The 25,484-nt window shown below is 42.1% G+C and overlaps 2 protein-coding genes across 2 annotated transcripts in view; one reads left to right on the plus strand and one right to left on the minus strand.

The window, feature by feature from the left end:
• The window catches only part of NPHS2 (NPHS2, podocin), a 28,228-nt gene extending 24,891 nt beyond the window's left edge, over window positions 1–3,337 (plus strand). The window contains exons 8-9 of the mRNA XM_021709457.1: window positions 1,349–1,427; window positions 2,601–3,337. Coding sequence (XP_021565132.1) covers window positions 1,349–1,427; window positions 2,601–2,879 — 358 coding nt within the window. The 3' untranslated portion in view covers window positions 2,880–3,337. The remainder of the gene's footprint in view (window positions 1–1,348; window positions 1,428–2,600) is intronic.
• A 6,727-nt stretch (window positions 3,338–10,064) lies between these two features.
• Window positions 10,065–24,562, minus strand: LOC103253513 (axonemal dynein light chain domain-containing protein 1-like; the record flags this gene model as incomplete). The annotated part of the gene is made up of 5 exons (XM_021709456.1): window positions 10,065–10,098; window positions 13,091–13,225; window positions 14,323–14,405; window positions 22,557–22,661; window positions 24,452–24,562. Coding segments are annotated over 5 exons (468 nt in total), but the record flags the coding sequence as incomplete, so codon positions are not given.
• Window positions 24,563–25,484: the final 922 nt, after the last annotated feature.

Genomic DNA, 25,484 nt, shown 5'->3' on the forward strand with positions numbered 1-25,484 from the left:
AGCCTTTCCAAGTAGCCAGAATTACAGGTGCGTGCTACCACGCCCGGCTGATTTTTTGGATTTATTGTAGAGATGAGGTCTCGCTGCCCAGGCGGGTCTCGAACCCATGGGCTCAGGCAATCCACTCACCTCAGCCTCCCAAAGGCGCGGGATTACAGGCTGAGCCACCGAGCCCAGCTCACTTGCAGGTTTTTGTGTGAACATGTTTTCAGTTCTCTTGGGTATATAACTGAGTGGAATCAATGGGTCATATAGTAACTCTACGAGGAGGACCCACAAAATTCCAGAATGTATTTATTTTTTAAATGTGTGGTTATTTTTACATGTTTAAACTTGGAATACACGTATTGAGATGCTTTTCCCACTGCTCAAAACAGTTTTTGAACTCATCAATTTTGATGCCCTTTAGGGCTTGTGCTCTTCTTTGTTTCACCTCTTCCACACTGGCAAAACATTCCCCTTTGACAACTTTTTTTCATCTAGGAAAACAAAACAAAAAAAGTCACCCAGGGCGAGATCTGGTGAATAGGGAGGGTGGGACACAAGAGTCATGCTGTTTTTGGTCAAAAACTGCTGAACAATCAGTGCAGTATGGGCAGTGCAGTATGGGTGATATGGACAAATGCTTTGAAAGATGCTCCAAATCAATTCACTAAAGCCGAACACAGCCTTTCACAGCAACACTAGCTGGTACACCGATGCCATCAGTTCCTAGAACACTTACCTAGTGGGGGAAGCCTGTACTACAAGGCCCCCACCCTCCAAAAAATAACTACAGGTTCTTTTGGTCCCCCCTCTTAGGGTTAACTTCTTGAGGAACTGCTAAACTATTTTCTGAATATGCACTTTTCATAGTTATAATCAGGGTAAAAAGACTGTTTTGTAGCTTTTATGCAATACATCAAGTATTGTTCTTATGTGGCCAGTTCCACCCTTTTAACATTAATTCTTCTCTTTTATAAACTTGGATTAATTCCCCTTATCTTGTTATTAGTAGTATAGCTCTGCAAGGTTGTTTCTCATTGTTCAAATTTCATAGTTATGGTTTAGATCCTAAGTGGGAAAACGAGTACAACCCATCAACACAGAGTTTTCTGTGCTTGTGAAGGGAACACCTGGCTCTGCTGCAGCATAAGTCACAACACAACCCTGCAGTTGAAGCATCTGCCTTTGAGGTGCTCTTCTCTGCCTACCCTCCCCCTCAGAAGTCTAGGGACTGTACACATGGGTGACTCAGCGTTTGCTGTTCATCATGAGTCAGCAGTAGGGAGGCTTGCGAGTCTGTGGGAAAGCTCTGGCTCCTGCATCCCTGCTGCACACCTACATGCCCACGTTCTTTCTTTTTCAGTAAGGACTTGAGGTTGCCAGCCGGGCTTCAGCATTCACTGGCCATGGAGGCTGAAGCACAGAGACAGGCCAAAGTGCGGGTGAGCCAACAATGAAGACTCCAGCCTCCCACTGAACCTTTGAGGGGCACAGGGAATCCAAAAGGCCTGCTCACAGAGAACATTGCTCCCTTGCTTCTTTGCCTTCCATTCATCTGGACGCTCGGCGGAATCTGGCTTTTACCCTTACTGTACTATTAAAATTGTTCTCTTCAAGTGTGTTAATATAGCCTCTTAACTGACTAATGCAACATCCTTCTCAGAAGCTGCTGACAACCGTGGCCACCTCCTGCCTGAGTATGGCCTTCTGTCTTCTTAGAGGCATCTCCTCCCCGCACAGCATCCTTCTTCTCTAGTGCTGGCATCTTTCTGGGGGCAATCTCAGTCACTTGTCACCTGTCACCTCTAGGTGCATGGCCTCTAGGTTAGCCCAGAACTGTAGCACTAGCTCAATGCAGGTTTTGGCAGGACAGCCATTAGGGCCCAGTTCTCTCGATTTCAGAGCCAAGAGACACTGTGCCAACCATAACCTCTACTCAGGCATGCCAGTGAGAAGCAAAGGTCTGGTAGCCAGCTTCTAGGGTGTGGGTGGGATGTTGGGAAGAGAAAAATGAAGAATGAAAGGAGGAAGATTTCTTTCAAAAAACAGAGTGTGTAAGGAAAAAGCCCTAACCACATAAGAGGATCCTTAACTTTGGAGGGCATGGGAGTGTGAGGAGGAGGAAGGGAAGAAAGGTCGTTCCCTGGGCGCTGTGCTCTTAAACCTCTGAGCCAAATCCTCTCCAGCCACTTTCAGGGGATGTGGGAGTGGTAAGTTCAGTGCTTTCTCTTCTGAAATGTTTACCCATTCACATTGCCTGAGCTGGGTGTCACCCTTTCATAACTCTGTGCCTTTGCCTGGAATAACCTTTTCTGGTCAGCCTTTCCTCTATATTGGCAATATTCTACCAATCTCTCAAGGTCCGCCAGACATTAATAACTCCTCTAACACTTCCTTTATACTTGCCATGGCTCCTAACAAATTACAATTAATAGTTTAATCTGTCTCCTATCTCAGGATCCTTCTGAAAGACTGAACCTGTTCTGTGCTTACAGTGTCTGCCACATAGCTAATGCTCAGTGCTTGTTTGCTGTCACACGGAATAGTGATTAGTGATTAAAACTTTGATGGAACGAAGAACAGTCACTTTGCTTTTCTTCACATCTGTTTTCTAGATGATTGCTGCGGAAGGGGAAAAAGCTGCCTCTGAGTCCCTGAGGATGGCAGCTGAGATTCTGTCAGGCACCCCGGCTGCTGTTCAGCTTCGATACCTTCATGCACTTCAGTCTCTGTCCACAGAGAAACCTTCCACTGTGGTTTTACCTTTGCCGTTTGACATGCTGAATCTCCTGTCTTCTTCCAGCAGTAGAACTCAGGGAAGCCTCCCCTACCCAAATCCTTCCAAACCTGTGGAGCCACTAAATCCTAAAAAGAGAGACTCTCCTATGTTATAGAGGGCATGGGGTCAAAAAAATGTGACCAAAAAGGGGCCTGCCGTATAAAAGTCACATCCCTGAGTGAGGCACTCTCTCCTTACTGCCTCCCCTTACTTTGGTTGCCGTCTGGACTGTCCATGGAATGCATGAAATCATAATGCAGCAACATACTTGATAAGCCAGTGAAATACGACAGAGAAGGCATATCACAAGTTTAGGGGGATCATCTGATCACAGCAATGATGAGAACAGCTTTGGAAAGAAATTGGAGTCTAGATATGGCTAAATTTTGACTTCTGGAGAACTTATTTCAAATATCCTTTTTACTTTATGTCCTCTGGCCCCTTTGGCAAGGTCTCTGCGGCTCCCACAGCCTCTCCTACAAACATCTATCACTGTGCTTGTCACACTCTGCAATCCTGTAGGTAAGATGCAGGCTTCTCTCCAACTACACTGCCAGTTCTTCAGAGGGATGTATGTCTTAGTCCTTTTCCCTGTCACAATCTTTTTGTTCCACCCCACATTCCTTATACCTCACCCTGATAGTTACACCATAGTGACACTTAGATGTTCCTGAATGAGTGGGGGGGGGGAGAAGGGACGTACTCAGGTTGAATATAAAACGTATACCTAAGTAAAAAAATTTTAAAGGAATTCTTTTTATGGAGACTCCTGTTTTAAATAAACAAAAGGACAAAAACATTTATCTGATACATGTTACTTAAAATTTAGGAATCACTCTAAATGGGCTGAGTAATGTATTTTCGGTATAGAATTGACCAGCTTGCTTGTTTCTTCAGTGGTATCATGTGATTTATACATACCTGATGTATTCTTATTCTTTTCTTGTACAGACAATTCTTTTTTTTTTGAGTCAGAGTCTTACTCTGCTACCCAGGCTGTAATGCAGTGACACAATCACAACCACCACAGCCTCGACCTGCTGGGCTCAAGCAATCCTTCAGCATCAGCCTTCCAAGTAGCTGGAACCATGGGCATGCACCACCACACCCAAGTTATTTTTGTTTTTAATTTATTGTAGAGACAAGGTCCCATCAAGTTGCCCTGGCTGGTCGTGAACCCCTGGGCTCAGGTAATCCTCTTGTCTCTGCTTTCCAAAGTGTTGGGATTAGAGGCATGAGCCACCACGCCCAGCTCAGACATTTCTTAATATAAATACAGTTCTGTATGTCTTATCTTCTATTTATTTGCCTTATGCAATTAGAAATACATATCTACAGAAAAATAAGACAAGTAAAACAAGCATATCTAAGTTTATGGCAAATTCTCTAAAAACCTTTTAAAAATCACTAACATTATACAATGTTACTAACATTACTAAAATACGACTAAAATATTAGTAAATGTGACTTATCATGGGAGGAATTTCCATGTTGGCACAGAGAGAGATGATCGTAACTATCCCTAGGACCTCACTATTTGGTTCTCAAACTCTTTGTGTTATCTGATGTTATTATTTTATATTGGAGAGTGTTCCTGCAGTGGGAACTTAAAATATTTTGCATAAAAACAAACATTAAGAGTTTTTTATTTATGAATGTTAGCCATGAAACCCTGCTGAACATTTCAGTGAATAATGCACCTGAGCTCCTAAAAATGGACCTAGAAGCTTTTGTAGCATTTTGCCTGTTGCAGACAGTTTTCCACTATGCTTAAGTGACAAAAACAAGACCCAAGATAAGGATGCTTTGCCTTTCCTATTATTCTCTCTCTGCCTTCTCTCTGTCCTCTTTCCCTTTAAACAAAACAAAACAAAAAAATGCCTAGCGTTATCTTGTGAAATGATCATCTTGTGAAAGGGTTATCTCTGTCATGTATCGCTAGGCCACCTCTTACCTCCATCCACAGCTGGGAAAGCCACTGGTTGGTCTCCTCTGATGTCTGGCACTGGTCGATATTTAAATTTCTCATTAGCATGCCAGAGGGCACCTTTCCGGTCTGCTTGAGTGGCCTGGGTTGTCTTTCAGGTTAACTAGCTGTTGCAGTGGGTGGGCTTGTTGGGAAGGAAATAACGGGAATAAGTTGCTACAAAATTGTTTGGGGTGAAAGGGTAATAGTGAATTGTCACAGGCAGATTCTGAGTAGATGAGCGAGCAGATTGTGCTGTCTGCAAGCTCCTAGCAGCAGAAGTAGTCTCTCGAGCCTCAGGTGCTGCCTTCTGATGGTTACTGGTCTTGAAGTGACAAGTGGAGAACAAGCTAAAACTATGATATGTTCTGGGGAACAGTTTTCTGGGGGGGAGAATTTACTTTAATATTAATAGAGTTGGCAGTCAGCTGATAAACAGGGATAAGATGTTTCAATTTGGTGTTGGAGTCCACCATGACCAAAACGACATGGCCATGAGAGTGGGACAAGTCTTTGGCACATTCCATGACAATGATGTTCCAGGGCATTTGGGCATTTTCAGTTAGGTAGTGAAGCTTTGGTCTGTCTAGACCTGCATTTATTGTGCAGGCAGGTGGCATAGGGGCTGGTGTACACAGGTTGTAGGCCCCACGTCCCCAGAAGTGTACCCTAAGGAGGCTTTGAAGACCTGCCTTAGAATTTCGAGGGCCACCCTGGCCCACCAGTGTATCAGGATGGAGCTGGGGCTCTGTAGTTTGGACTCGCCTATCTGGAGGCCTCGGCAGGTCATTCTGCCAATGCCTCTGCATTCCACATTGTTGGGGACCATGTTTGGATGGCTCTGAGTATGCGCCTCCTTGCTAGGTTGCTCCTGGCCCCTACAATGTTCTTTGGCAGAGGGTCTATTGGGCCTATGAGGATCCCAACACCCTTTAGAATTCTGACTTTTCTTGTTAGTGCATTTGCTCTGTAGCTGAACTGAGTGTTAAGTAGAGGACATGGAAGTCAAATCCTTTGAAAGAGGGGTCATCAGCTTTTTCTGTTCTTGGAAAGGCATTATAGTACAGTGGCGACTGTAAGTACAGTAGCTGGAAGCGTGGGCTCTGCTGTCAGACATACTGGATTGGATTCAGGCTCTATCACCAACTAGCTGTTTTACCTCGGGCAACTCAGAGTCGTTGAGATTAAATGAGATAATGTGTGTGACATGCTTAGCACAGTGTCTGCAGAAGGTAAGTGCATTCTAAATAATAACTACTACAATTATTCCAGTTTTACCTCCGAAGCAGTAAATGACAGCCATTAGGCTGTATGCTAATAGGGGCCTGGTCCCCTCCACGTGTTGCCCCAAACTTCAGAGGTAGCCCTGATGGCCAGTAGTGCCCGTTCCCAGGTGGCTGTTTGAGGACAGAACCAGCTTCAGAATTTGCACGTGTGGTCTGTGTTTGAGTCCCACCTTATTACAAGCATTTTTTCCAAAGTGCACAGGTGTTTGAGATCACAGTAGAACAAAAGCAGGACAGAAGAGTTTCTACAGGTAGCCTAAAGTATGCCTCTTGGTGGGCAAGAGTTACAGCCCAAAATCATACAATCTCTTCTTTCTTGGTTGGGTTTGACCATTTAGATGGCCAGAGTGAAGAATGAGGGATGAATTACCTTGTGGCACCTTGTGAACTCCAGGATCTCTTGGACATCTGGATTGGGGTTAGGAGTGAAGATAACTTGCTTGCCATATAGTAGTTTGCCTTGGCAAGACAGATCATGGAAACTTAATATTTGGGTTTTTTAAAGTGTTTCTCATGGCTGGCCTAGAGGTCACCTAAAGTGTGCCTCTGCCAGATCAGGTGTTCATGGGACCCAAACCCTGCAAGTACAAGAGTGTCTTTCAAACAGAGGCCACTGCAGTCTCTCACAAGAGCCCCTTCATCAGACACTTAAGAACAGGAGCACTGATCGGATTAAACAGCAGTACTGCACACTGGGATTGCTAAGGGGACATTAGTCATGTTCTTAGATGAACCATTTTAGACAAGTTACATTTCTTGAAAACCTGCACTCTGCAGAGTTAATCTTCAGGTCAGGGGGATAGTGGACTTGCTTAGCAATCCTAAGTGGGAGATTGCCTTAGGGCTGTGGAAGACCTTGCTAGAATGAGTGCTCCGTTTTTCTGAGGCAGAGATGGACATCCTGATGCACTCTAGGCACTGCTTCATATCAGTATAGCTACAGAGTGCCTCAGCCTCAGACAGCAAGCATTTCAGTGTTGCCAGTATATGGTCCTAGGCAGCTGGGCCACAGTAGTTCTATTCCTACTTTTAGAGAAACTCCTCTGCTTCCTGTGGGAAAATACCTGCTGGAAGGTAGGACACTTATTTGGGATTCCAGAAATGTACAGATAGTGCTCTAGAGCTCTGGAGCCTGCAAACAGAATTTCCAGCAGTCACTGAAAGCAAAATGCAAGATGTAGGTTCCCCAAATAATATCTAGGTCATTGATCTCCAGCTAAGAGAGGCCAAGAACAAGAAGAAATACAGTCACTGCATGCTACACAGTACCAGACAAGGGACTTGCTCACCTAACTTCCTTAGGTCCCTAAGTACCCTATGGTGTGCACCTTGAAACACTCCCACCTCAGCTCTACAGGACGTGGATCATGTTGCCACTGAGATCAGGGGCTGGGACACACATGAATGTGATGAGGTCAACCAGTTCCCTCTCCTGGAGGGCCAGGGCAGCTTTCCAGGGGTGAGATCAGCACGGCTCCGGACATCTGAGTTCAAGTTGCTGGTCTCCCATCTCACCTGACAGCATGACTGCTGGTGATGAGCAGCAAGAGCTCCTCCCTCCACTCTGCTTGAGAGACCACCTCAGGGTCACCCCGAGAAGGTGTGGCAGGGTCTCAAGGACTATCAAGAACTTCCCACAAACCGGTTGCTTGGGAGAGTGAAGCTGCTCAGGCTGACTGGAGAGCAGTCGTGCAGTGCCTGCCCTGTAGCACACATTTCTTTAACCACCTGACATTCATCACACCTTCCGAACACCACCCTGATGGGTAGGGCATTTCCTTTCCCCATACTGTGTTCCATCTTAGTGGAACAGTAGAGCAAGGTGTCATACCTTCCAATTAAGGAAGCTAGAGAGAACTCAGGGGGGTAGTTTATGACCACAAGGGAAACTTTTTCTCTCTTGGGACTTTGAGACTTTGGCAGAAAAATGTAAGGATGGAAGAAATGATTGGAGTTTATTTGGTGGTAGCACTGGGGTGAGATAGAGAAGCAATTATTTCCCCTGAGATCTTTTAAACCTATTCGGTTCCTGTCTGCTTCTAGCCTGGTTCTTCAGGATTTCCCTTCAATTTCCTGAGTTCCCCAACACCCTTTCAATAAATGAAGCTTTTCCTTGGATCTACGAGAGTTATCTGTGGCTTGTAACCCCAGCTCACATAGATCCATGATGCCAAACATCTCATCCTAATTGTGCTGGCAGCAAACATAACTCTGACATGTAGAGACTGAGCCTTGTACCCAAAGAGCTGACATGTCATCTGGCACATTCTGAGGGACAAGGCTGTCGTGTTCAGGAATGGGGACTACTGATTTGTATGGAAATGACTACTCATTCAGGTGAAGTGGAAAAATAAAAGTTATTCTGCAACCCCACACAAAAGCACCAAATTTGCTAGTCATTCAGGAACTTCAATTGGGAAGGAGCAAAGGCAGGGCTGGCTCTGCCAGCAGGTGGCGACTGTAAGATGAGCCACTAGCTTAAGCTCTGTCTGTCAGTGTGGCTGTGAATACTGCCAAGTGTCTGAAGAATGTCATGTTTTCTTCCTCCAGAGGCAATGAGTGGGCTCGACCAGACTTCATCCAGTAGACTTAGGTATATCACACACTTTGATGAGGGCCAACGACAGGCCTGGCCAAGGGTTCGCTTAAATAAGTCTGGGGGCTCTGGAGTTAGGGGGTTTCTGAGGCTGAAAGAACAGGAAAAGTTTTAAGATTCCAGGAGACAAATTCAAAGAAATACCAAATATGTGGAGTTGAAGCAGGGGTAGAATTCTCATTATGGGTGTTTAGAGCTAAGAGCAAATGCAAGCAAGCCATGAGCAGAGAGGCAGGAGGGAGCCCTTGCTTAAGTGACTGCCCAGAACACCCATTTGTCACTTGCAACTGATTTCTGCAGGTTAGTCCATCTCTCATGCCTAGATGGACTCACAGTCATAAACAGAGCAGACAAATGAGACAATAAAAGCAGAAAATGAAGATTCTGGGTGCATCTTTCAGCACAGGCCCCGATGTAAGAAACCATCTGAGCAATGGCCTGGTGGCCCTTCACCATCGTCATACAGTCTAGACATGAGTCCCAGTGAGCTGGGGGCTCTGACACCCGTCCCCTCTGTGACTGTGGGAAGTCTTATAACCATTCTGGGCCTCAGTTTCATTTTCTGAGAAATGGGGATAACAGTATCTCCCCCACCTACTTTGTAGAGTTAGTTTGAAGTTCAGATAAATTATAAGAATATGTGAAATAACATGTCCTCTGCAGCAACATAGAAGCAGCTAGAGACCATTGTCCTGAGCGAATTAGCACAGAAACAGAAAACTGAATACCATATGTTCTTAATAAGTGGGAGCTTAACACTGTACACACACAGGGACAAGGATGGGAATAACAGACAATAGGGCAAACCTAAAGGTGGAAAGGAAACGGGGAGGTAAGGGCTGAAAACCACCCACTGGGTATCATGTCTACCACCCGGGTGACGGACTCCAAAAAAACCCAAGCCCTACCATTATACAATGTTTCTATGTAACACACCTGCACATATACCCCCTGAATCAAAATAGAAAAAAGAATACCCCAATCATAAAAGATCTGAAAGTGCTGCAGAAACCTACAGGTATCATCAGCAACCTCCTTCTAAAGTGGAAAACTAATGCTTTTTATTTGCCAGTCATCTCTGAAGCGTTCAAAGTCTTCAAAAAGCATTATTTTCTTGATAGAAAGACACTTTTAACAGACCTCTGTTGGGTAATCAATTGAAGAGGCTAGCAAACTTTTGCATAAGATATTTTTAATATGGGAAATAATCTGATGCACTGACTGCTTACAGCCTTCACTGTGACTTTTAAAGAGATAGTGCTCTTAAGTTGTATGTTGCAGCTTTTCTAGTAGCTGTTAAAAAGGGAACCCCTCCAATTGGGTCACATCATCAGCTCTGCAGCACAGCAATATCTGGGGTGTGAGCAATGGATATAACCATGGTGAACCCCAGTGCTCTGTGGATGCTACTTGGGTTTCATTCTATGACTGAATTTAGTCCGAATTCTGGGTTTACTGCTGCGAACACTCTCCTTGTGTGGTACCTCTAAAAAGACAAAAAACAATTCAGATCATTGTAGTACTAATATCTTATGTTTACCAAGGGCTTTTAACTTTACAAGATAGTTTTAAAATCTCATTCCATGTGAGTAACTGCCAAGCTACAAACAAGCTACGTGGCAAAAATGTGACTCTAAATTGGATATTGAATGTATTTCTCAAAGTTAAGTGTAGTCAGTGAACTGCCTGAATTCTGGGTCCTGGGAAAGGGGAGTATGTGGTCAAGGAGCAAGGAAGAGAAAGAGGAAGAACGTTTCCTCCTCCTTCTTGTATACATCCCAAGCATGGTGGGGAAAATGTCAACTAGAGTAGCCTTCAGAATCCTCCCTTATCCATTCCTGCACCCTGCTGTCTCCCTGCCCCTCTCTCTCCAGTCTCCTGTGCACAGGCCCTACATAGACCCCACCCCTGGGATGGGTCCAGAAGCCTGTGACCCTCAAGCCTGCTCTCCCTGACATGCACATGAAGAGTGGCTCTGTGACACCCAGCTTCCCAGCCTGAATCCTCCAGACTGGCTGCTGCCGCCTCTGCCCTGCGTTTGGTTGCCTTTGTTCACACCTCTTATTGCTCTTAGTGTATCTACACCCAAGTGTGGACCCCATTGGAGCAGGGACTAAGTCATATTCATCTTTGTAAACTCCCCCTCTCAATTCCTTTCTTCACTCACAGCTCAGAGCAGTGATTTGCTAGTTATTAAAAATAATGACATACAAACAAACAAACAAAAATGTCCCTCTCCTCTGTCTAGGTCTTCTCTTTACTCAGCATTCACAAAGCTCTTTCCTTTACCATAATATAATTTTCCATTCCTTCACTGCAAAACTTTTTTGGGGAAAAAAGTTATTTCAATGCACTAACTCATACATATAGCAGTGTCAGAATGTTCCAGAGATGTCTACATTTTTCAAGGGCTACCTGCTGACTCTAAGGAAGCCTGGAGACTCTGTTCAGGTCTCTTGCAGGGCAGGGGGCTGCCTTGCTTAGGAGGCAGCTCTCCTAAGCTTTGCAAGGCTTCTCATCCTCCAGTTTAGAGCCCCTGGCAATCATTTTGATGGTGGTGTCTGGGAAGAGGGAGAAGGGTGGCTGTGTGTTTTTGTAGGTTATTGTTTGCAGCTTGGGGGCTAACTGTATATAGTTATTATCCTCTACCTTAAATAATTAAAACTTCTCAGCCGGGCTCGGTGGCTCAGCCTGTAATCCCATGCCTTTGGGAGGCTGAGGTGAGTGGATTGCTGAGCCTGTGGGTTCGAGACCCGCCTGGGCAGCGAGACCTCAACTCTACAATAAATAAAAAAATCAGCCGGGTATGGTAGCGCATGCCTGTAATTCTGGCTACTTGGAAGGCTGAGGCGGAAGGATCGCCAGAGCCCAGCAGGCGAGGCTGCAGTAGCCGGGAGGGGCCACTGCACTTCAGTCTGGGCGACCGAGTGAGACTCCAACTCAAAAAAAATAAAAAAATAAAACATCTCAGTTCTGGATTTGACTTTACCGTTAAGACCTTAATAGAAATGGACACAATTAAAGTCCTTCATTCCATACTGAGGTAACCTCTCCAGTTTAACAAGATAGCCTTTTGTATGTTTTGCAAATTTATCTGCCTAAATCTATGAAAGGTCTAGTTTTCAAATTAGCAGGATAAAATTACATTCAGAATATGAGAGGATGAAATTGTTTAAATTCATGAAAACTATCTCACATATACTCAAACCTAAAACCAAAGGATTGTTATACTTGGAATAAACAACATTTTCACCAGTTCAGTATTGAAAGAAATAGAGAAGGTAAACTCAGACTCTTCCTCTTTCTGAGGCCAGGGACTGTGAGAGGTTGCTAACTTCATTGTTTTTGCTGGGAGGATAGGGGTGACAGAGGATATCAGAAAGTAGATATACTCTCAGTACTACTCCTTGTACCAGGAGGTGCCCTGGGAAGACACCACAGATTGGAGATGAAAACAAAATCAAAATATAGCCTCCACCACCAAGAATATTGAGAGCTTCTTATGGGCAGATTACAGCACTAATTAGAAAAAAGAAAATGAACAAAAGTTAAATTCCTCTTCCTGTAGAATAAAGTAGATTTTTTTTAAATAATAGAAAATCCAACAATTACCAAAAAATAAAAGACAAAATTTTCCATAAACTTCTATTACCCAGAGACAATGTCTGTCAATATTTGGGCATATTTCTTTCTGATCGTTTGCTAGCTTTAAAAAATTGGGTAGATCCTATTTCTTGCATTTGGTATTTTAAAATAAAAATTTTCCATGTCATTAAAAACTCCTTGTAAACATTATTTTAATAGTTGTGTACTATTCACATATATTGATACAGAATAATTTACTTAATCTTTCTTCCATGATTGGACAAGTAGGTTGTTTCTATTTTTTTATATTATATACAGTGATACTGAACATTTTTTGCATTATTCTTTCTGTATTTAGGATTATTTCTTAGATTCTCAAGGATGAACTTGTTAGTCAAAGTAATGCATGTTTTTAAGGAATAACTATACATACTATCAAATTATTTCTAAAAGGGTTATAGCTGTTTGTCTACCTATAAGTATTATCTGTAAAACTAACTACTGTACATTGCCACTCCTGATCAGCACTGTGATTTATTTTTTAAAATCTTCACCAACTTTGTAAATATAAATTGTATCTGGTGTTAGTTTATTAGTTCACAACTGTCGCTTGGTTTTTCTGTTTGTGGGTTGTCTGAGTAAGTTAAATTATTAAAATATGCATATTCCTGTGAGAAGCATAAACATCAGTACTAAAGATACCGATGCTCCTTTAAGATATCTGTGGCCCAGTCAAGTTTTCTTTCGTAAGTATAACTAAATACAGCAAAATGAGAAAGCAAGCCTCACCTTTCTTTAGAGATCTTGAAAAACCTGCTGACCTGTCTTCTTCTTCTTCTTCTCCTCCTCCTTTTTCTTCTTCTCTCTCACCTTCATTTTCTTCTCCTTCAGACTCCTTCTTTCTTGATGCCATGGCTATTTCCTCTAGTTCATTCTCTAGATCTTTATTCCTTATAAGGGTATAATGAAGTTTCTCATTTACATCCTCAAACTTCTCCTCAGCCTGTCTGGCTCTGTTTTCAAGCTCCCTGATGTAGACAAAGTTCAGAGAAACAAAACAAAATTAAAGAGTTTAAAAAGTATCTTTGATATAGATACTGTTTGTCTAAAAGCAGCAGTTGAATTAGATGAATGTGTCTGAAGGGCAGAAATAAAGGAAGCAACAGGATCAATAAATAACCAAGAGGCAGGGCATAGTGACACGTGCCTATAATCCCAGTGCTTTAGAATGCTGAGGTGGGAGGATTGCTTAAACCTAGGAACTCAAGACCAGTCTGGACAACATAGTGACACTCCACTTCAACAAAAAATGAAAAAATTAGCCAGGCTTGAGGACTGCTTGAGCCCAGTAGTTTGAGATTACAGTGAGCCATGATTGTGCCACTGCACTCCAGCCTGAGCAACAGAGCAAGACCCTGTCTCTCTTTTAAAAAAAAAAGTTAACCAAGAATAGGGAAAAGGAGCTACTCTGGATTCTAGTATCAGAGTAGCAATCATGCTGTGATTTAAGAATACAATATATTTATCATTTCTTAGTAAAATATGACTTTTAGGCATTTGGAATTCTCCATCAATAGCCAGGAACTCCCTTTCAAAAGTTAATTTTGGCTTCTTTTAATTGATGTGATCCAACAAACTAAAAACAGACATTAATAGTGTCTGTCCTTTCTTTTCTAGCACTTCTAAAACCAAGTTTTGTAATCAAGAAAACCAGTTTGAGATGTGCTTCTTAATTACTATAGCACACGTTAGATGTCTGTATGGCTTGCTCTTCTTGGCATCCTCAACCATCTTAACTATACTGCCCCTCCTATTCTTTTGGTCATATAACATTCTTTCTCAAGGATAATAATTTCTCCTAGTTCCATTTATTTCCCCAAGTCATCTCTTAGAAACAGACTTTTGTATACATGTATACAAATACTTTGACTTCCTCCATCTCCACTGTAGATAGGGTTGAATGTTCCTACTCGAGCAGTTGTAGTTCACTGCCTCTGGCAGAAGACTTGGAGATAACTATCCCACTCGTGGGGATAAAGAAACCAGGAGAAACCAAGAAGTGTGACTATCTCAACCAAACCTTCTGGCCAGCAATATTCTTACCACTGTGGTGCCTCATACTTACATTAATTTGTCCTGCATATGTTCAATTATAGTCATTGCTTCAAGATATTTTTGGGCCAATGTACCTTGGTTAGCTGATTCTTTCTGACAAAGGAAATATGCAATATGAATGAACTAAGAGTCTCAACAGTTAATACTCTACTTTTTCAGAAAGTTATGAATCAAGGCTTCCCAAATATTCTTTTTCTCTGCTACCCATATTTATCTAGTAGATGATTAAACACACCCTTAATACCAAAAAAGAATAGGGATTTCCTGTGGCCAAATAGCACTGCAGCTTCCACATTATTCATGCTACAGGTGGGCATGAATTTGACAATAGTTGTAATGAAGAAGCAGGGAAAATAATAACAAAAAAAAAAAAAAACAGAGAAAGAAGAAAAGATTTAAAAAATAAGAAGAGTCGACATGTTTATCTAATAAATTAAGTTAAAAATCAAGGAAATTAACTTGTATATTTATCTTACTAATAATTTACTTCACTAAGCATATAACATTGCAAAATCTAATTAGATCTTTAAATTCCTTAGGGAACTTTGTAAATATCAGTTAACGGTGTAACTCTTGCCAGGCAGAGAAAATATAAAATTAAAAAAAAAAACCCAACTATTTTGACTCTAGATATATTCCTGAAAACAAAACACGAGGAAGACAAGAGAGGAAATTTAGAGAACAAAAACTCTAAGCATATTTTTAATTGACTAGTTTGACAATTTCCCAGAACTCTATACTTTACAAACTCTCATTTATCCATGGTTCCCAACCAGAGGCAAGTACAAGGTAAACTCGACATTACAGGTGGAAAACGAGCTGTGGAGGGGAGGCAGCCTGCTGAGTGTAGCATGACCCAGAGGCCAAGACAACCCACAGCCAGGCCTCGGTCCTCCATTACACAGTCTGTTATACTATATGCTACCTTTTCCTAAAAGGAAACCAGAGACAAGAAATGTGTTAAGTTTTTCCCTTTTATTCTAGATATTTTACTGTCTTCACATATTTTTCTGTTTTGCTGCCCCTTCTTAGGTAATTTGAGAAGCAAATACCATCATTTTTTAACAAGCAGCATGTGCTGTGGCTGTGCCTATAGGCACATGCTACTAACAAAAGAAAGGTTTTCAGAGCAGAGGCTTCTAGAACTGGCATTCTTCACATGGTTCACAACCCTGTGAAACAACTATGACTATAGGTGACATCCAAGGCAAATCAGGATTGTTAACAGTTAACCGTGTGCATTGGAGCCTTCTGACTCTTTTCCTCACTCTATCAACAGATGTATGTTTAGTTACAATGTGCTGGGAAAATATCCCCTTGTTTTGAAACTGGCAAACACAGATGAATATTCTGTGGTTTATTATCTGAAACCCAGTTCCCATGGTTGCAAATGCTGGATATTGGGCTGCTAGCATCCATTTGGGATAGGTCACCCTATAGGTTACCCCTATTCTGATGCAGATGCTGCAAGGCTAACCACAGTTACTACCCTCTTCTCAAATTCCTAACCTTGGAATCAATGGCACTGGACCTTCCTTGCTTGCGCCTGTCAGCTGTAGCTTCCAGCTAGTCTCTGCCAAGTCTGCCTTTGGCTTTTTTGGTTTGGTTCAATTCTACTAATGGGCTTTGGGTTGGACTAACCTCTCTGGCTTGGGAGTGCCTTAGGGAAGTTCTAACTACAAGCTCAGTTACTTGGGACCCAGTTCTCAGTACTGAACTGCTAACTGGGCTTAGGGTCCCTGTCACCTTTGGACATATTTCCTGGAGACACCAATTTCAAGGGCTCTTGTCTTTTGCTGTTATACAATGGGTAAATGAATCACTGCTCTTCACACCTATGCCTGGGGTCCAAGGTACTGTGGGAGGAAAATACAGATCTCTGTTTTGATACTGGAAAACACAGATTACTGATCTGTGGTTCATTTTAAACCCCTCAATAGTAGGGTTTCAGACCATTCCCATGTTTGCAAATGCTGCTAGCATCCAGGTGGTAGTTACCCATGGGTCACCCCTATTTCAGTGCAAATGACAGAGGTAAAGGTAGAATGTCTAATTTTGTGTTGAAAATACTGCTGATCTTCTAAGTCTGGTCCCTGCTTGCCTTTCCAAAGGAGCTCATGGGTGATCCAGCAAGATCCCTATCTTCCTCATATACTTACAACTCTTTACAGACACCCAAGACCTATGGTTCTAAGATGAACCAGAAAGAGATTGTTTCTAATGTCTTGCTTGTTAGGGTAGCTGAGCTATAGGCAACCCTATTCACACAGCCAAGCACCTGTACTTAGGGGCCACTGCAGCTCTAAGCATTTTTGGTAGCCTCTGGGAGACCATGCTGAAATTAGTCAACTTACATCTCCATCGGACAGCTAAGATGTTACAAAATCCAGGTTGCTTGCCTACAGGGACAATGCTGGAACGATTCTGACTTAAAGAGGGCCACAGGGTTGCTATGCAACAAGTTTTCAGGACTGATTAAACTGGGACACACGTGAAGTGACCTTTCCCCAGGCAGGGCAGAGGCAAAGTCAATGCTGCTTAATGGGATCATTTGGTCCACTGGTGAATCAGGCACAGTGCCAAATTGGGTAGCTGTGCTTGTATATGGCATGGCAGGCCTTTTTTTTTTTTTTTTTTGGTACATGGATGCCTGCATTGAGTACAATCCCCAGGAATTCCCACAAAGCCCTATCTCCAAACTAACTGAGGAGAATTTTCCATAGCAGATAGTCCAGACCTCTGCTGTGGTGATACTAAGGCATTAGGCAACAGCTTAAAAGAGCTCCTGATTGATCAGGCCAAAAATTAGCCTGCCCCAACCTGATGGTGACTTACCACCACCCCGTTGAGATATCACTGAAATCACAGCCCCTGAAAAATCTCCTACTATAGTCATTTACAAGAGGGAGATCTAGATGTAACTGGAATTCTCCACTCTCAGGTCCCAAGCCGACTAGTGGTCTGTCTGGAGCTATATCTCACTAGAAACCCAGGACCCAATTGTCTCTTGAAGTTCTCCTGTTCTACAACTCGAGTCCCAGGGACATGACAAATTTCTGCTTCCCTATCACTTCCTTCCCTTTTCTTTCCTTCCCCAATGACAGTCAAATGTACTTGATTTGATGTGTATATTTGAGAACTGTGTTCTTAGGCCAGGAAGAGAAACTGTGTAACTGCCCAATAGATCTGGTGCCTTGGACTTGTATCCCTACCAAATGGTTATTTTTGTTCTCAGGACCAGAGGATGAGTGTGAAAAAGCATGAAAAAACAGAAAGGAAAGAAAGCTTACAAAGTTTTGAAATTTTAAATTGCCCATAGGAACACCAGTGTCTTTGTGAATGGGAAGAACTTGGAGTTCAGGCCCTGTTCGCCCAGAGATTCTGCAGTGTGGCCTAATCAAAGTACACTTTCCCCAGCTCCATTCCCGGCCCAAATCTCTAACATCATCAGTCAGGAAACTTCATTCTCTGGGTACCAATGTCCCCAAATATCAGCCTGGTCCCTAACTAGCCTTGCACAATGAGGCCTCCTCTATTTGAGCACGTGGTGATCTTTTCTCCCTGTGCAGTCCCAGCCAGCATTCTACAGGAAGAATGTGAGACTTCTTGACCTCCAGGAACTTGAAAGTAATTGCACTTTGGTCCACTCTCCAGACAGTCTGGTTAATGAGAACATAGACAGTTTGGTTTTCAGTTATCTACAGCAGCAGCAGCAAACTTTTCAAAAGCCTGGAGATGGACTTTCTGGGTCACATTCTCCTCAGCTGGGCTGTCCATGTGTCACTACACAGCATCACACAGAATGGCGGTCTCACACAGAATGATGGTATAAACCCTACATCATCAAAGACATGCAATACTCCTCAGTTTTGCCCCAGGCTGCAGGCTCCTAGTTTCCTGTCTGCTTCCTGCCTGGCTCCAGGGCCTGACCCTGACACCCACTCTGAATGGCACAGCAGAGTTCTTACCTCAGGGAAGCAAGTCTGAGGCAGGAGGGCATGTAGCTGGGACTGGTGGGGTCAGCAGATTAAAAAGCGTTACCTTTTATCTCCCTTTTTTATGTCTCATGACACTGTATTCTATTCTCACTGTTTCCTCTTATGCCTTTGCCTCACAGTTTTCATGACTGATCTATAAATGAATTATTTTAAAAACGTGTTGAAAAGGCACCACTTTAGGAGAATGTGCTTATAATCTCCTGCAACACACTTACCTCAATTTTGCCAACTCCTGCCCCTCCACGTGGTTTCCCCCGTGCTTCCTTCCTGCCAGAATTGGATCCTATTTCCTGCAACCTCCCTGGATATACATCCCTGCAATTCGCCTCTACCTTGGCCAGTGTCACCACCCTAGTGACCCAGCTGCCATTTATCACTGTCCCCAGCATAGCCCCCAATCCTTACTACATGCACTGCTGCCTACACAAATGGATCAGACCATCTAACAATGAAATGGTTCTTAACTTTAAGATGAGAAATTTGATGAAATAGCTTGATCCCACCCCAATCCAAGAAAATGCACAATATGAACAATTTTAGGGGATTAATGGGATGAAGCCCACTCATAAACCCCTGAAGTCATGGCGTTCTATAGAGAGTGAGATGCTAATCTAGAGCTGACTTAAATCCTCCATGGTCCCAGAACAAACTTTCTGTGGAGAAATTTTCTTGCTGAGTTTTCATAGCCACTGTCTCTAAGTTTCCAATTTTCTATCAAATCTCATGGTTGGAGGTATGTGCTTATCATAGGTATGTACTTACCACAGCTCTCAATAAAGTCTATCAAATGAATGTTTTAAAATTGGTCAAATATTGACCAAGAGATTGTTAAACTAAGGAAAGAGATGAAATGCTGATGTTAAAATGAGATTTAAAAATAAGAACGTGGGGGAAAGTTCAAGACGACTGACTCGACAGCAAATGACGGCCATTCTTAACAAAGAAGCCTAAAAGGAGGAGTGAGGCTGCTGCTTTGGGGGTCAGCTTGGAAACCCAGGCTAGAGTTTGTCAGTTGTTCTCCCAGGGACATGGAGAACAGACAGCTCCAAGCTCCAGTTACCCCCAGAAGTGGCCCTGTCATGAGATCAGGTTCAAATTACTGAATTAAGCTGGTCTGAACAAAATAAGGAGAAAAGAATTAGGAAAAATGAACAATGGCTATGAAAGGTCTGGGATCATGTAAAGAGACCACATGTAAGGCTGGTTGATATCCCTGAGAGAGAAGAGGAAACCGAGAACACTCTGTCTCACTATCTAGGTGGCTGTGCAGACACAAGAAAATTCAGGGAAATTTTGCAAGGTATTACATGAGAAGGTCATTCTCAGGGCATATAATAATCAGACTTGCCAAGGTGAGTGTGAAAGAAAAAATCCCAAAGGCAGTTAAAGAGAAGGGACAGACAACTTACCAAGGGAGATCCATCAGAATTGCAGCAGACCTCTCAGCAGAAAACTTACAAACCAGAAAGGACTGAGGACCCATCTTTAACATTCTTAAAGAAAAGCAGTTCCAGCCAAGAATTTTCTCCCCCACCAAGCTAAGCTTCATTAATGAGGGAGAATTAAAATATTTTCCAGACATGTGAGCCCTAAGAGAATATGCCACTTCCAGACTAGCCCTTCAAGAGATGCTTAAGACAGTTCTAAGCACAAAAACGAAAGAATGGTTCCACTCATCACAAAAGCATAAGCAAGCACACAGTTTACAGAGTATACAAATCAACCATACAACTAGAACACAAAGCACTTTCTTAGCAACAAAATGACAGGAACAAACCCCAGATTTCAATAATTAGCTTAAATGTAAATGGACTGAACACACTACTCAAAAGGCACAGAGTGGCAAATTGGATAAAGAAGCATGATCCATCCTTCTGCTATATTTAGGAAGCCCATCTCACTGCACATGATATCCACAGGCTCAAAGTAAAGGGCTGGACAAAAACCTTCCAGGCAAATAAAAAATAAAAAATAGCAGGAGTAGCTAGTCTTATAAAACAATCTTTAAACCAATAAAGGATAGTAAAGGACAATGATAGAGAGTTCAACTCACCAGCAAGAAATATCCATCTTGAATGTGTACATACCCAATACAGGAACATCCAGATTTATAAAACAATTGCTAATTAATCTGAGAGCACATAAACAGCCATGTAATAATGGTCAGAGACTTCAATACCCCACTAACAGCTTTGACAGATCATCAGGGCATAAAACTAACCAAGAAATCTGGAACCTAAACTTGAACTGGACCAATTAGATCTAATAGACATCTTCAGAACATTTCACCCAACAATCATAGAATATACATTCTTCTCATGAGCACACGGAGCTCTAAGATCAGCCAAATCCTTGGACACAAATCAAATATGAATAAATTTAAAAAGCATCTTCTTAGACCACAGCAGAATAAAAATAGGTATCATCACCAACAAGAATTCCCCAAAACACACAAATACATAGAAATTAAATAACATGCTTCTGAATGATTTTGGGGTTAACACAGAAATCAAGACAGAAACAGTTTTAAAAAAATACCCAAATCTATGGGATACCATGAAATCATACTGAGAGGGAATTTTATAACATTGCATTTACACATTAAGAAAACAAGAAATCTCAAGTAAACAGTCTAACATTGCACCTAAGGGAGCTGGAAAGACAAGAACAATCCAATTCCAAAACCAGTAGAAGAGTGGAAATTAAAAAATAAAATCAAAGTTTAATGAAATAGAGACCAAAAAATCATACAAGGGATCAACAAATTGAAAGGCTGATTCTTTGAAAGGATAAACAAGATTGACAGAGCCCAGACCAGATTAACAAAAAAAGAAGAGAGAGAAAATGTGAATAAACAAGATCAGAAATGAAAAAGGTGATGTTACAACTGACCTTGAAGAAATATAAAAGATTATCAGAGATTACTATAAACATCTGTGAATAAGCTAGAAAATGTGAAGGAAATGGAGAAATTCCTGACAACACACAACCTCCCAAGACTGAAACAGGAAGAAATTGAAACCCCAAACAGACCAATAACAATCCAAAAACTCAATTCAGTAATAAGAAACCTCCCCACCAAAAAAAGCCCTAGGCCAGTTTCCCAGCTAAATTCCACCAGATACTAGAAAGAGCTGATCCCAATCCTACTGAAAGTTTACCAAGCAATTGAGAAGGAAGGAATCCTCCCTAGCTCATTCTATGAAGCCAATATACTCCTAATATCAAAAAGTGAAAAAGACCCAACAAGGAAAGAAAACTTCAAGCCAATTTCCCTGATGAATGTAGATGTAAAATTCTCAACAAGATACTAACAAATTGCTCCAACTACACAATACAAGGAACATTCATCATGACTAGGTAGGCTTCATTCCGGGGATGCAAGGCTAGTTCAACATACACAAATCAATAACTGTAATCCACCACATAAACAGATGTAAAATCAAGGACCACATGATTATCTCAAAAGATGCAGAAAAACGTTTGATAAAATCCAACATCTCTTCTTAATAAAAACCCTCAAACACCTAAGCATCAAAGTAACACTCCTCAAAATAATAAGAATCATCCGCCGGGCTCGGTGGCTCAGCCTGTAATCCTGCGCCTTTGGGAGACTGAGGTGAGTGAATTGCCTGAGCCCGCGGGTTCGAGACCCGCCTGGGCAGCGAGACCTCATCTCTACAATAAATCAAAAAAAAAAAAATCAGCCGGACGTGGTAGCACATGCCTGTAATTCCGGCTACTTGGAAGGCTGAGGCGGAAGGATCACTGGAGCCCAGCAGGTCGAGGCTGCGGTGGCCAGGAGTGGCCACTGCACTCCAGTCTGGGCAACCGAGTGAGACTCCAACTCAAAAAAAACAAAAAAAACAACAAAAAAAGAATCATCCATGACAAATCTTCAACCAACATCATACTTAATGGGAAGAAGCTGGAAGCATTCCCTCTAAAAACTGGAACAAGACAAGGACGTCTACTCTCACCACTCCTGTTTATCATGGTACTGGAAGTCCAAGCCAGAGCAATCAGGCTGGAGAAAGAAATTAGAGATATCTAAATAGGAAAAGAGGAAGTTATATAGATGATATGATTCTATATCTAGAAAACCCTAGAAAGTCTGTCAAAAACCTCCTTGTACTGAGAAACAACTTCAGTCCTCTTGGAGGAGCTAATAGTTTTGTTAGAACCATGTAATTTTCATATAATGTTAAATAGTTTTGAATTTTCTAATTGGGTTCCAGATACATACCCAAGAAGTCAACACATCAGCTTCAAATAGAGGTTTGGAATGAACATTTTCATCTTCTCCAATGAATCGAATGAGCTTTTTCTTCTCTATAGATGTTGAAGGTTGCTGGAGCACAGAAACACCATGGATATGTTAGTGAGTTAGTATGTAGCACAGTGGCATATCAAGTTACCTGGCACTATGTCGGAAGTTTTGATTTTCCATTTGCTTTAATCATTCAAGAAGCATTTTTGTAGACTTACACACAACAAACACTAGAAGTTGGTGGGGATGGGAGTGAGGACAAGGGGATATAACTGTGGGAAAAACAAAGAGAATTTCTTCCAGAACTCAGTATAGTAGGAGTGGTAGATAGTAAAATGAATAAGTATGGTATAATATGATTACTGTTAGCAGAAAGGTGTGTTCCAAGGGCTGCATGCACCTAGAAAATGGCCCTATATTCTGTCTAGATACTCCAGGAAGTCTTCACAGAGAAAATGACAGTTGAAGGCTGAATAGGTGCTTGTATAATAAAGAGAAAAGGTCCTGAACTAAGTCCACAGATGGTAATAATAATAATAATAATAATAATAATGGTTTCCATTTATTCTGTGCCTTCTATATGCCAAACAATTTACCAGAAATAAAACAGAAAATGCTAATCAAAAGAGGCTTGATGTTATATAGCATTTTTGTTCTGTTGTCCTGCCTGTAGAGTGAGTAGAAGGCCTAGGGCAGAGCCTGGAGTGGTGCCAGCATTTAAACTATAGGTGGAGAAGAAACACATTGGGGAAGTAAATCAAGGCACTGTACAGAATATTAGGCAATCAAGAGCTCTGGAAGCCAAAGATAGTAGTAGTCAATCTAGTAATTAGCAAAGGCTCCTATGCCAGACTTATCTGGGTTTGAATGTTGGTTCTGCCACTTACAGCTATTTGATTTTGGGTAAGTCAGTGCCCCCCTCTAAGATTTAGTTTTCTTACCTGTAAAATGGGGGTGATAATGTATCCCTTAAAGTTGTGTTGCATAGATAAGAGATATCATGAGCAAAGCACATCTCTCATGACAGGCACTCAGTTCTTGGTAGTTATCACTGTATTATTGTTATTATTACAATGTCCCAGGAAGGGTTGTTTTTACTACAAATGCCCCAGCAGGGGTACAGACAAGGTAAGGGGAGAAGAAGTATGGAAATGGGCCTGGGAGGAGAGGAGAAAGGCAGCTCTTGTCGCCCAGGCTGGAGTGCAGTAGCACAATCATAGCTCGCTACAGCCTCAAACTCCTGGGCTCAAGCGATCCTCCTGCCTCAGCCTCCCAAGTACCTAGGAGTACAGGAGTGTACCATCATGCCCAGCTAATATTACTTTATTTTTGTAGAGGTGAGGTCTTGCTATGTTGCTCAGGCTGGTCATGAACTCCTGGCCTCAAACTCTCTCTCTGCCTTGGCCTCCCAAAGCGCTGGGATTACAGGTGTGAGCCATCACACTGGCCTGAGATAGAGTTTTAAACTACTAAAGATTGAAAAATCTGACAACGAAGGCTAAAAAAATAGCGCCAAGGTGAAAGATTACATAGTTAACACAAATATTAGCAAAAATGGGCTAATGGGAAATGACTGGATTTAGAAAGGGAAAGGGATACTCCTTCCTCTGAAATAAAGTGACAAAGACAAACGTGTCTGCAGATATGGTTAAATCCATATAGGGGAAGGAAGGAAGGAAGTTGAAGAGTTCACTCCAGATGATCTACTGCTTTCCACTGTGTGTGTTGGGGGGAGAGGGAGGTGTGTGTGTGTATATGTATTCTTTAAGATAAAGGGAAAGAAAAAATAATACTAAATAATCTGTAGTCTGCGCACCCTGAAGGGCCCTGGCTTAATAAATTAATTATTTATTAATACTAAATAATCTTACCTCTTCTGCTTCTTCATTTTCCTCCTGAAGTTTCTTATCTTCGTTACTTTCTTCTTCATCCTCTGTGGAAGGCTTGTCTACTTCAGGCTCAATGAACTCTTTTATAGCTTCCTGTGAGATAAAACAATGTGATAACTATAGTTTAGTGTATATAAACATTATTAGCAATTATTTGTTCAAAAATATTTAATGGACACCAACCCGGCAACTGGGTACGATGCTAGTGACAAGGACACAAAGGTTGATAACAGTGGTCCCTACTCTTAAAAAACTTATGACTTCATGGATAAGAAAATGCTATGGATGCATATAGTCACACAGTAGGAGCACCTAACCTAGACCAGGTACTGGACACGGATAAAAGAGGGGGTTGGTCAGGAAGGTTCCTGAAGGAGATAATGTTGAACTTTCCTCTTGAAGGATGGGAAAGGAAAAGAAGGCACAAGGGAGTTCAAGGCAGAGGATGTTCCGTGTGCATGATTGGTTCTGAGAGCACAAGTGGTTCGACAGGGCAGAAACTGAGAGGCAAATGGACAGGGAGGCGATCATAGAAGGGCTAGATCATCACACCAGGGAGATTGGATTTTATCCTGAAGGCACTAACGAACTGATTGATCTACTTTGCATTTTAAAACAATCACTCTAGAAACAGGAGAGTAGATTTAAAGAAGAGGAAAAAGGGAAGAAGAGGGAGGAAGACGGGGAAAATAAAAAGACACAAGAGGGGAATGAACAACACAGTGGTTGCAGGAATAAAGAGGATGAGGGTTCAAGAGATATTTAAGAGGTAACGCCTAGTGATGGACATGGATGGTTAGGGAAAGGGTGCATCTTGAATGATACTTGGCTTATGGTTTAGGCCTTTAGACAGATGATGATGCCATTCACAGAGATAATGAACAAAGTTGGACAAGTAGGTTTGGGGTGAGAGATGATTTCAGACTGGGCTGTGTGAGTTTGAGGCTGCAAGATATCCAAGTGGAAATATTCAGTAAGTAGCTGAATATGTGAATCTAGAGTTTAAATGGAGGAA

This window comes from Carlito syrichta, unplaced genomic scaffold (genome assembly GCF_000164805.1).
Source record: "Carlito syrichta isolate Samal-C Ts95f unplaced genomic scaffold, Tarsius_syrichta-2.0.1 Scaffold234693, whole genome shotgun sequence".
Classification (NCBI taxonomy): Eukaryota; Metazoa; Chordata; class Mammalia; order Primates; family Tarsiidae; genus Carlito; species Carlito syrichta.